The sequence below is a fragment of the Chionomys nivalis genome, chromosome 8 (assembly GCF_950005125.1).
Source record: "Chionomys nivalis chromosome 8, mChiNiv1.1, whole genome shotgun sequence".
Lineage (NCBI taxonomy): Eukaryota > Metazoa > Chordata > Mammalia > Rodentia > Cricetidae > Chionomys > Chionomys nivalis.
In genome coordinates this window covers 21,060,195-21,070,698 of record NC_080093.1, presented here as the reverse complement: position 1 = coordinate 21,070,698, position 10,504 = coordinate 21,060,195, and the positions used below count along the sequence as shown (strand labels likewise).

At 41.4% G+C, this 10,504-nt stretch overlaps 1 protein-coding gene across 1 annotated transcript in view; it reads left to right on the top strand.

Annotated features, from left to right (window-relative positions):
• The first annotated feature begins 1,574 nt into the window (after positions 1-1,574).
• Hells (helicase, lymphoid specific) overlaps positions 1,575-10,504 on the top strand; it is a 34,509-nt gene continuing 25,579 nt past the window's right edge. The window contains exons 1-6 of the mRNA XM_057778048.1: positions 1,575-1,700; positions 1,970-2,091; positions 4,487-4,609; positions 6,432-6,488; positions 9,213-9,249; positions 9,340-9,404. Coding sequence (XP_057634031.1) covers positions 1,670-1,700; positions 1,970-2,091; positions 4,487-4,609; positions 6,432-6,488; positions 9,213-9,249; positions 9,340-9,404 — 435 coding nt within the window. The 5' untranslated portion in view covers positions 1,575-1,669. The remainder of the gene's footprint in view (positions 1,701-1,969; positions 2,092-4,486; positions 4,610-6,431; positions 6,489-9,212; positions 9,250-9,339; positions 9,405-10,504) is intronic.

Here is a 10,504-nt window from a genome sequence, read left to right as displayed (position 1 = left end):
TTTCTGTCTCCAGTTCTGGAATTTAAGTAACCTATGTGTAAAGATTTAGTAGCTCTAGTTTGTTGCTGTACCTTCTCTGTGGCACTGGAGGCATTTACACCAAGGCCCTAGGAAGTGGGTGACACTGTTGGCCTGCACAACAGCAAAGATGGCTCAGGAAATGAATGTCGCAACACACTTACTAATAGTGTGGGGCCAAGCGTGGATGTCTGTCCTTTGAGAACCAGATGACTTTGCATTGTGCTCCATCTTTTGTTTGTGGGCAAATCAAACTACTCTTCCTGAAGAATTAGGAGGGACGTTATCATCAAGACATGGTAGCATATATTGGCACTTGGGAGGCAGAGGCAGGTGGGTCTATTGAGTTCAGGGCCAGCATAATCTAGGTAGCAAGTTCCAGGCCAGCTAGGGCTGCACAGTGAGACCTTGTCTCAAATACATACATATATACATAATCTGGCTTTTAAAAAGAGGATTCTGAAGATGGTTATTTTGTATTGTAAAATCATTGTTTTCTTAATTTTTTATATTTTACATTTTTATTTAGTGTACTTGTTTAGAGGTGTGGGGATAGGCTTACAAATGCCACTTGGCAGGCAGAAGGTGGTGGGGCACACCTTTAATTCCAGCACTTGCAAGACAGAAGCAGACGGACCTCTGAGTTTGGGGCCAGCCTGATCTACAGAGTTAATTTCAGGACAGCTAAGGCTGTTGTTACACAGAGAAATCCTGTCTCGAAAAACAATAGCAACAACAAACAAAAAAAGGGATTGCAGAAAAGGAGTTGGAACCTAAGCAAAAAACAGCCATGAGAAAAACACTTCAGGGCCCATTTTTATTAGTGCTCCATCCCCCAGGGTGTCTTTGAACTAGCTAGTGACCAAGCTGCCTGGACCTGCCCTGCGCGAGACGGCAGGAATGCATCCAGGCCAGTTTATGCGGTGCTGAGGCTAACCCAGGGCTCCGCGCGAACTAGGCAAGCCTTATACCAACTGAGCTACACCTCCACACTCATTACCTTTATCTTATCCTAAATTAGCCATAGTCTCGATTTCTTATCCCTTCTTACAAACCAACCATCCTCAGAGTTATTTGGGAATAAATTTTACCAAAAAAAAAAAAAAAAAAGTGAATTCCACTGTGCAGGGGAGCCTGCGAGTTTGGCAGTTTTTGACATCCTAACCTCTACCTGCAGCTCAGTTTTCTTACCAGAAATTGGGACCAGAGATTGGGGGTATTCAATCACGTCAGTGTGTGTGGAAAGGTCTCGCACACCGCGGAACAATTCGGAACCATGACTAAATAAAAGTGTCTCTCTGGCCTCATGCACTCTGCGGACTCTCCACCATCACGGGAGAAGCTCGAGGCAGGCACCTGAAACATCCACTCTCCCTGAGACTCTGGTCCAGGTAAAGGGTTAACGCCTCCCGAGAGCGGAGATCGAGCCCGCAAAGACGAACTGCTCTAAATCTCGTGAGTCGAGGTCCGAAGTGGGCGGGGAGCCGGAAGTCTCGCGAGATGCCGGAGTTTTCCCGCGAAGGAGAAGCGCGCGGTTTTTCTCGCGCCGGGGCTTGAGGAAGCGCGCTGGGCGTGTTGGGCTGTGAGGAGTTAGCGCGCGGCTGTGGAGGCGCTCGGAGGAGGCGACCGGGTGCCCGGCGGCTATCCAGCCATGCCTGCGGAGCAGCCCGCGAGCAGCAGCGGTGAGTCGGCGGCGTACGCGGGAGAGGGAGCCAGCGGGGGCCGGGGCCAAGGGGGAAGGAGGCGAGCGCCTGCCGACGACACGGAAGGGTTGCCAGGCTCCCGTGCACCCTCCTTCGGGACCTGGGGCCGGGCAGATGGGCACTGTCACCCAGACGCTTCGGCGTTTGCTTGCAATGCACCCGGGAAGGGAGTAGGGTCGTGACCTTCGGAGTTGAGAAGTCGTAACTTCGACCACGTTCTCAAAGCCCCCCACCCCTCCTCCCCTTAGGGTCCGTAGCCCCAGAAATGGCTGAGCCGACGGAACCTGCACTGATTACCCCAGCCATGCTGGAGGAGGAGGAGCAGCTCGAGGCTGCGGGACTTGAAAGGGAGCGGAAGATGTTAGAAGAGGTAATGCCCCGTGACCCGGGGTTCTCCCCCGGGCGTTCCTTCACCGCTGGCTTGGTCTTTCCGTGAACTTAGGGCAGCCTGGTCCCTTATCTTTTCCGTACGGTGAAGATGAAATCTTGGCTTGCGCTTTGAGTGATAGGTTTCTGAGATGTTTTGGTGTGGGCGCAGGCGTGGGGGGGAGTGGTCGGAACGTATCTTGAGTGAACGTTTCAGATTGCCTTGACCATTAAGATTCATTCAGTGTCACTGCTGAATGCTTTCCTTTGCCATCTTTATTTGCTTTTTAAATATGTCCCTTCACTCTATGCTTGGTGGCCAAAATTAATCTTTAATATCCAGAGTCATAATGTAGTAGACAGAGACCGAGATGGAGTAGATGCTGGCCTCAATCGAAGGCTGGGCTGAAATCCAGGTCTACTGATTTCCTCCTCTTTTTTTTTTCCTTTTTCCCTGTTTTGTTTGTTTTGGGGACAGTTTTACTCAGGTTTCCAGGCTGGCCACCAAACCCCAGGATCCCCCTGCCGAGCTTTCCAGAACTGGAATTACTTGAGTGTGCTACCAAGCCTCGGTCCTAATGATTTCTTTGCAGTTAATTACTTAACTTAGGTTTGCTACCTAAATTATCAACTTGTTTTAGTTTTCTACAGATAAAGTTCTTTAGCTAAAATTGAGGTGTGTATATTCACGACAAGTTAAAACTTTAATCCCAGCACTCGGGAGGCAGAGGCAGGTGGATCTCTGGGAGTTCGAGGCCAGCCTGGTCTACAAGAGCTAGTTCTGGGACAGGCACCAAAGCTACAGAGAAACCCTGTCTCAACCAAAAAAAAAAAAAAAAAAAGGACATCTTTTTTTTATTATTTTGAAACATTTATTCATGTGTGGGTGCGTGAGAGGGTATGGTATGTGCACTTGAGTTTGCCTGCAGATGTCTTGGAGCTAGGGTCAGCAGGTAGGTTGTGAGCCACCTGACAGGACATGGGTGCAGGAACCAAACATGGAACCTCTGTAAGCGTACTTGCAATTTCACCTGCTGAGCCATCTCCAGCCCGGATTCATTTTACAAATGAACAAACTGAGCCATTTGATAAAAAAAAAATAGCTATTGAAGTCCAATTTGAACTCATGTCCTGAGTTCCCTTCTTTATCACCTGTGCCCTTTCTTGAAAGGACATTTACCTTAAATAGAAAACTACTGAATTTGGAAAATAATCCATCCTGAAACAAGTGATGTGTCACATGGTTCATATTAATTATTTTATCTGTCAGTGCTCTTTCTTATTTATTTGTGTGTTTGTGTGACACATGGAGGATGGATGGAAGTTGATGTCAGGTATCTTTCATTCTTCATATAAATAAAAATAATTGATGTGCATGGCACATGTGTGGTAGTCAGGATAGCCTTATATAAGAGTCAGGTCTCTTTCCATCCATCTTTATGTGGGTTCCAGGGATTGAACACAGGTTGTCAGGCTTGAATGGTAAGGGCCTGTAGACCCCTGAACCACTGATCCATTGCCCTGCATGACAGAGTCTCACTGAACATCATCTCACCTATTCAGCTAGATTGGGCAGGGAGCCCCAGGGATCCTGTGTCTACATCTTTTACAGTGCTGGGAATGCTAACATCTCTATGCTCACTTTTATGGGGTTCTGGGAGTCCTAACTGAGGTCCTCATGGTTTCATGGTAAGCACTTGGTCAACTAAACCAGCTCCCTACCTCCCTGCCAGTCAGCATTCTTAACTCCCTCTGGGTAGAGATTGGAACATAACATATATTTCTAGTTAGCCTCAAACTAGAGGCTCTAGCATTGTTAAACCTTAATGAAGATTTTTTTAAAAAATTTAACTTTATTTCATGTGCATTCAGATTCCCTGAAACTATTTATCGGCAGTTGTGAAAAACCCATGTGGGTTCTGGGAATTGAACCCAGGTCCTCTGGAAGAGCAGCCAGTGCTCTTAACCACCTTTACCTCCTGAGTGCTGGGATTATGGGCATTTGCCACTATGCCTGGGTAACAGCAGTTTAGTTATAAAAAGATGCGGTAGACCCTGGCCAGTGAAGTTTTGTTTGTTTTGTTTTAATTAGCATAAAGAGATGCGGGTTTCATACGGTACTTTCATATGTGCCATTGTATTTGTTAATTCCTCCCCTTCTGTCTTCTCTATTCTCCCTCACCCTCCTATTAGTGACTTGAGTTCTTCTGGGTTTTGTTTCTTGTTTTTATTCTAATTCTGTTCTATTTTTATTTTCATTGCTTTGTTTCATTTTGTTTTGAGACAGAGTCTTGTATAGTCAGGCCAGTGCCTAACTTACTATGTAGAAGAATGGCTTTGAGTGATCCATGTGTCTCTTTAGAAAATTTAGTATCATAGATTATTTTTTCTTTGGATAGGCACGAATGTCTTGGGATAGAGAGTCCACTGAAATTCGGTACCGCAGACTTCAGCATTTGCTTGAAAAAAGCAATATCTACTCAAAATTTTTGTTGACTAAAATGGAACAACAGCAGTTGGAGGTATGTATATATGATTAACTATAGATGATAGGTTGGAAACATTTTGAAAATAGCTTTTTGAAATATAAATTAGGTATAGTAAAATGTAGGGATTTCAAGTTTATGGTTTAGCTTTTAAAATTAATTTTATTTTATGTGAATGGTGGCTTATGTATCTTGGATGTCTGCACCATGTGCATCCCTAGTGCCCAAGAAGAGCAGAAGAAAGAAGACATTGGCTTTCCTGGGTGGAGTTCCAGATGCTTGGGGCTGCTACCATTTGGATGCTGGGAATTGAACCTGGGTCCTGGAAGAGCAGCCAGTGGTCTTCATGGCTGAGCCATCTCTCTAGACCCTATTTGATGAGTTTTGATCAGTGAATGTATAGACCTGTGTTATCACCAGCACAAATGAAATATTGTATATTTCCATTCCAAAATTTTTTCTTACGCCATCAGCAAACCTTACGATGAATCTGTCACTGTTGATCAGTAGTGCTTTCCCAGAATGTTATATAAATGGAACCACTATATTATAGTATTGTAAGTATTTGGTTTGATCATTGTCTCCTATCATAATTTTTAGAGTCCCTGGGATCTTCAGAGTGGTATTTTGTTTTTTAAAGATTTATTATGTATACAGCATTCTGCCTGCATACCAGAAGAGGGCACCAGATTTCAGAGGTTGTGAGCCACTGTGTGGTTGATGGGAATTGAACTCAGAACCTCTGAAAGAGCAGCCAGTGCTCTTAACCTCTGAATCATCCTTTTGAGTGGTATCTTTTTGTATGCTGGTGTGTTCACTAGAATTAGGGCTTGGTCACTCAACAAGCTGAAAGCAGGACTAGAGGTGTAGACATAACTCAGCTTCAAGCAAGGTTAAGTTAGTTGATGACTGTGATCAATGCTTTAATCCTTCATGTCTACATAGTGAAACTCCAAAGTGACATGAGAGCTTCCTTTATGGCACAGTTGGAGGACCCTAGAGAATGGTGTTCTGGAGAGAGCACTGAAGCTCTCTTTGTTTTTGCTGTGCTGTTCTGGTTGTTCATCAGTGTTTTTTGTAATAGACTATACATTTAAGTAAATGTTTCCCTGAGTTCTGTGAGCTGCTCTAGCAAGAGGAGGTTGTGGGAACCTCATTTCATGGTCAGAAACAAAGGTTGAACAACTTAAACATTCCATTTGGCAGCAGGATTGAGGCGGACAGTATGGGGACCTAAGCACTCAGTCTGTAAGATCTGGTTCTCTGGGACAAAGGTATGTTGCATCAGAACTAAACTGAATCAAATTGTGATGACATTTAGCAGCAGCATATTAATTAATTGCTTTATACAAACAAAAAGAGTGTAAGTTTTACTGATTAAGGTAGATGTTCCAACAGGCAGTTGTTGAATAAAAGAATAGAGGAAACGCAGTCTTCGATTTTTCAGATTTCTTACATAATGTATTGATCATTTAAATATTTTATTCCTGAGAAGTATCACATTTTTAAAAATAACATTATTTATCCTTAGGTTACATAGAAGTATAACTGAACACTGAATTACCTATTGTTGGTTTGTTTATTCTTTGAAACATGTTTTGCAGACTGGCTGAGCGGTCAGAAAGTTCATCGCCTTTGTTTTCTCTTCAGTTCACTGTCCTTTTGAAAACTATTGTCAAATATATTGTGTCTGCTTTTAGTTTAGTGTGGCAGAGGAGGGTAAATCTGTTTCCTGAAATCTTAGAAAGCCTAGAAGTACAAGTTTTTTTTTAAATTATTAGTCTTTTTTTTATTATGAATACGTGATGATGTAATTGTGTTATATTTTGTGTCACATTTCTTAAAAAATATCTTACAGGAACAGAAGAAGAAAGAGAAGTTGGAGAAAAAAAAGCGATCATTAAAAGTTGTAGAGGTAATAATAACAAGCCAGAATTTTCTCCTCTGGTGCTGATGGTTGAACCCAGGGTGTTGAATATGTGAAGAGAATGATCTACCACTGAAGGATTCAGTCATTTAGAATATTTATGCTATCTTAAGTTTTGAGAAAATTACTTGTGCTTATTCATTATCTACTTAATTTCAAATTCTATTTTTTATTCTATTATTTTTTTTAAAAGATTTTTTTTTTTTTTTTTTTTTTGAGACAGGGTTTCTCTGTGGTTTTGGAGCCTGTCCTGGAACTAGCTCTTGTAGACCAGGCTGGACTTGAACTCACAGAGATCCGCCTGTCTCTGCCTCCCGAGTGCTGGGATTAAAGGCGTGCACCACCACCGCCCGGCCTTTTTAAAAGATTTTATTTTTATTTTATGTGTGTGTGTGTTTTGCCTATGTGTGTGTAAGTACATTGTGTGTCTGGAGTGCCCCTGGGAGCCCAATGTGGATGTCAGATCTCTTGGAACTGAAATTGTTCAGCTTGTTCATTTGTTTGCTTTAACTTTCAGCTCTTTAAAACTTTTCTTGGGATGGAGAGATGGTTCAGTGGTTACGAGCACTGACTGCTCTTCCAGAGGACCTGTGTTTAAGTCCCAGCACCCACATGGCAACTTACAACACCTGTTACTCCAAGATCTGACAGCCTCACACAGGCATACATGCAGGCAAAACACTAATGCACATAGGATAAAAATAAATTAAATTTCTTAATAGATAGTAAAAAAATATTTTTTGTAGGTTTACTCTATTTTATGAATCTGAGTGAATTCTTGCATGTATGTATATATGTCTGTGTACCACATGTGTGCCTGGTGCTTGGAGAGGCCAGAATAGGTCATTGGATTCCCAGGAACTATAGTTAAAGATATTTGTGAGCGTCTGTGTGACTTTTGGGAATTGAACCTAGATCCTCTGGATAGGAGCCAGTACTTAGCAGTCGTTCTGGCCCTCTCTTCAAATCTTTTTTTTTTTTCCTCTTGGTTTTTTGTTTTTTGAGACAGGGTTTCTGTGTGTCGCTTTGGAGCCTGTCCTGGAACTCACTTTGTAAAACAGGCTGATCTCAAACTCACAGATCTGCCTGCCTCTGCCTCCTGAGTGTTGGGATTAAAGGTGCACACCACCTGGCTCTTTAAATCTTTTACAAGATTTTATTATTTCTTTTTAAGTATCTTTTCATTTTTATGTGTATTTGATGTGTCTGAATGTTTATGGATGTTCACATGTGTACACGTGTGAAGTCCCAAGGTTGTCTGTTTGGAGGTTTCCTTGGTCATTTCATGTTCATTGAAACAGGGTCTCAGTTGAACCTATAATTCACCGGTATGGCTAGTCTAGCTAGTCTGCTTTTTCCAGGGATCCCCGTCTTTCTCTTCCTTATGAGCACTGGAATTAAATGGGGGCACATGCCCATCCAGAATTTATATGAATTTTCAAATCCAAACTCCAGTTTCTTTTGAGCTATCTCCCTCTTTTTTACTTAATTATTGGTAGTATTTTGGTTGTATTCATCCCATTATTCTCTCCACTCACTTCCGTTGAATCCCGTCTTCCTAATATGTCCTTGTTCCATGTTTATGTCTTTATTTTTGTGATTCACCAAGTTTAGGGCTTTTTGTATGAGCATGATGAATAAATGGGGTTAATATGCTGGTCTGCAATTCACAGATATCTGTCAGCCTTAGCTTCCCAAATGCTGGAATAAAGTATGTGGCATCGCATTGGGAAATATTTATATTTTTATAGTGTATCAATGTCTGTGTTTTCTGTGTAATCACCTGCCATGCTTGTGCGATCATGGAGTCTTTGAAGAGGCATTAGCTCCCCTAAGGCAGATATGACATGATTAATGTGGGTGCTGGGAACCAAAGTGGTCCTCTGTAAGAACAGGAGATTCTATTAACCACTGAGTCATCTTTATAGCCCTTAGTCAGTACGTTTTTAATGTGTGATGCCATGCCTGGTACACACAGGCAAAAAAGATGAAATTATAAGGCTGGTCTACATAACAAATTTGAGGCCAGTTAAAGCTACGTAGTAAGAACTTCTCAAAAGAAAAATAAAAGAAAGTAATAACATAAATGTCCTTAATATAAATAATATTCTAAGGTTTTAAGAGATGACTCAGCAGTTATTAGGGCACTGGTTGTTCTTCCAGAGGACCTGAGTTTCATTCATAGCACCCATATGATCTGTTGATCTCTTCTGTGCTTGGGCACCGTCTCGGGGTTCTGCCAAAGTTAATTGTCTGTATATAAGGGAGGAGTAAGGATTAAGAAAGAAAAAGACAAGAGATAACAGAATCAGGAGGGCATCCAGTGAATGCTGTGATCCACCCTAAGTTTTTCAAAGTTCTTATATACTCAAATCTAAAGGGGGTGGACAAAAGACGTTTCTACCATAATACAAAGAACAAACAAATGTCGTTTCTTCACGTCTCAAAACATTAAGTAACCACGCCCTAGATCAAAATATTCTTTTGTCTAGGCAAAATATTCTGTAGTCACACTTTATCTCAAGCATCTAGTCATATAACCTTGAAGAAGCAAGAATAAGTCTGAACTCTCTAACCTTTAGTTAAGGTGGAACGAATACACCTTTATGGGCTTCCACAACATCAGGCATGCACGTGGTACACAGACATACATGTAGGCGAAACATAAAATTAATAACAAAAATACTAACATTCTAAATCTTTATTTTATAGGCTAAAAATTTAGTTGATGCAAGCGAAGAGAATCCAGGTAAATTAACTTTGTTCCTGCTTGAAGAATGTATGTTTGCTTTTCTGTTTTTACTTGCTATAAAAAAAATTACATGGTTTTGTTTTATAGTCATGAGAAAAAAAAGAGGAAGAGAAGAAGAATCATACAACATTGCAGAGGTCATGTCAAAAGAGGTAATACTCTAAGGAGGTTGCTTAATATTGGATGTTGACTAAAACCTACTGTAGGTTTTTCTTTGAAAATGTATTTACTTAACTGGACTCAGTGACAATTGCCTTTAATTCTAGCAACTGGGAGGCAGTGACAGGTGGATCTCTAGTTTTGAGTCCAGCCTGGTCTACATAGTTCCTAGGCCAGACAGGGCTATGTAGTGAGATCCTGTTTTAAGAAAACAAAGCTACTTAATTAAAAAAATTTTACTTTTATTTTTATGGCTGTTTTGCCTGTGTATGTATTGTAGTGTCCTAAGAGTCAGAAGAGAACATCAGATCCCCAGGAACCAGAATTACAGAAAGATTGTGAGTTACCATGTGGATGGTAGGAATTGAACTTCCATGCTCTTAACCACTGAGCCATCAATCTAGCCCTAATTTTAATTTTGTTGAGACAGAGTCTTAGTATATGGCTCAGGCTGACCTCTAACTTGGATTCTGCTGTCCCAGCCTCCTGAATGCTGGGGTTACAGTATTAAACAGTTATATCAGCCTTTATCATATATTTATTAGCTTAAGTGGATTTTTATAAATTAATATCAGAATTTTTTTGATAGAGAAAATAGAGCAAAGCATTCTGGCTTATAGCAATAATGTGTGGAGGCAGTGAGGGACTATTTTGGATGAACTAGCTCTTGTAGACCAGGCTGGCTTCGAACTCAGAGATTTGTCTGCCTCCAGAGTGCTGGGATTAAAGGCGTGTGCCACCACTACCTGGCAAGAATCTTAAATTTAATGTTAATCATTTTTTATTTTGAGACAGGGTCTCACTGTTTAGCCTTAACTAGCTTAGAATTTGCTATGTAGATGAAGCTGGCCTTGAATTTGCAGAGATCTACTTGTCTCTGCCTCTACAAATCTGAGATTAAAGGCATTACCACTACCAGCTCATGCTTCTTTAAAGTATTTCATCCCATGTTCTTTTCTTGGATCTCTTTCTCCCTGCCCTTTTCCCCCAAAATGTTAGGGACTAAACATAGGTCCTGAGTGTCTTCATCAGCCATGCATCTCTGCATTCACTACTGTTCACTATAAAGAGATGCCTCTTTGATTAAGGATGA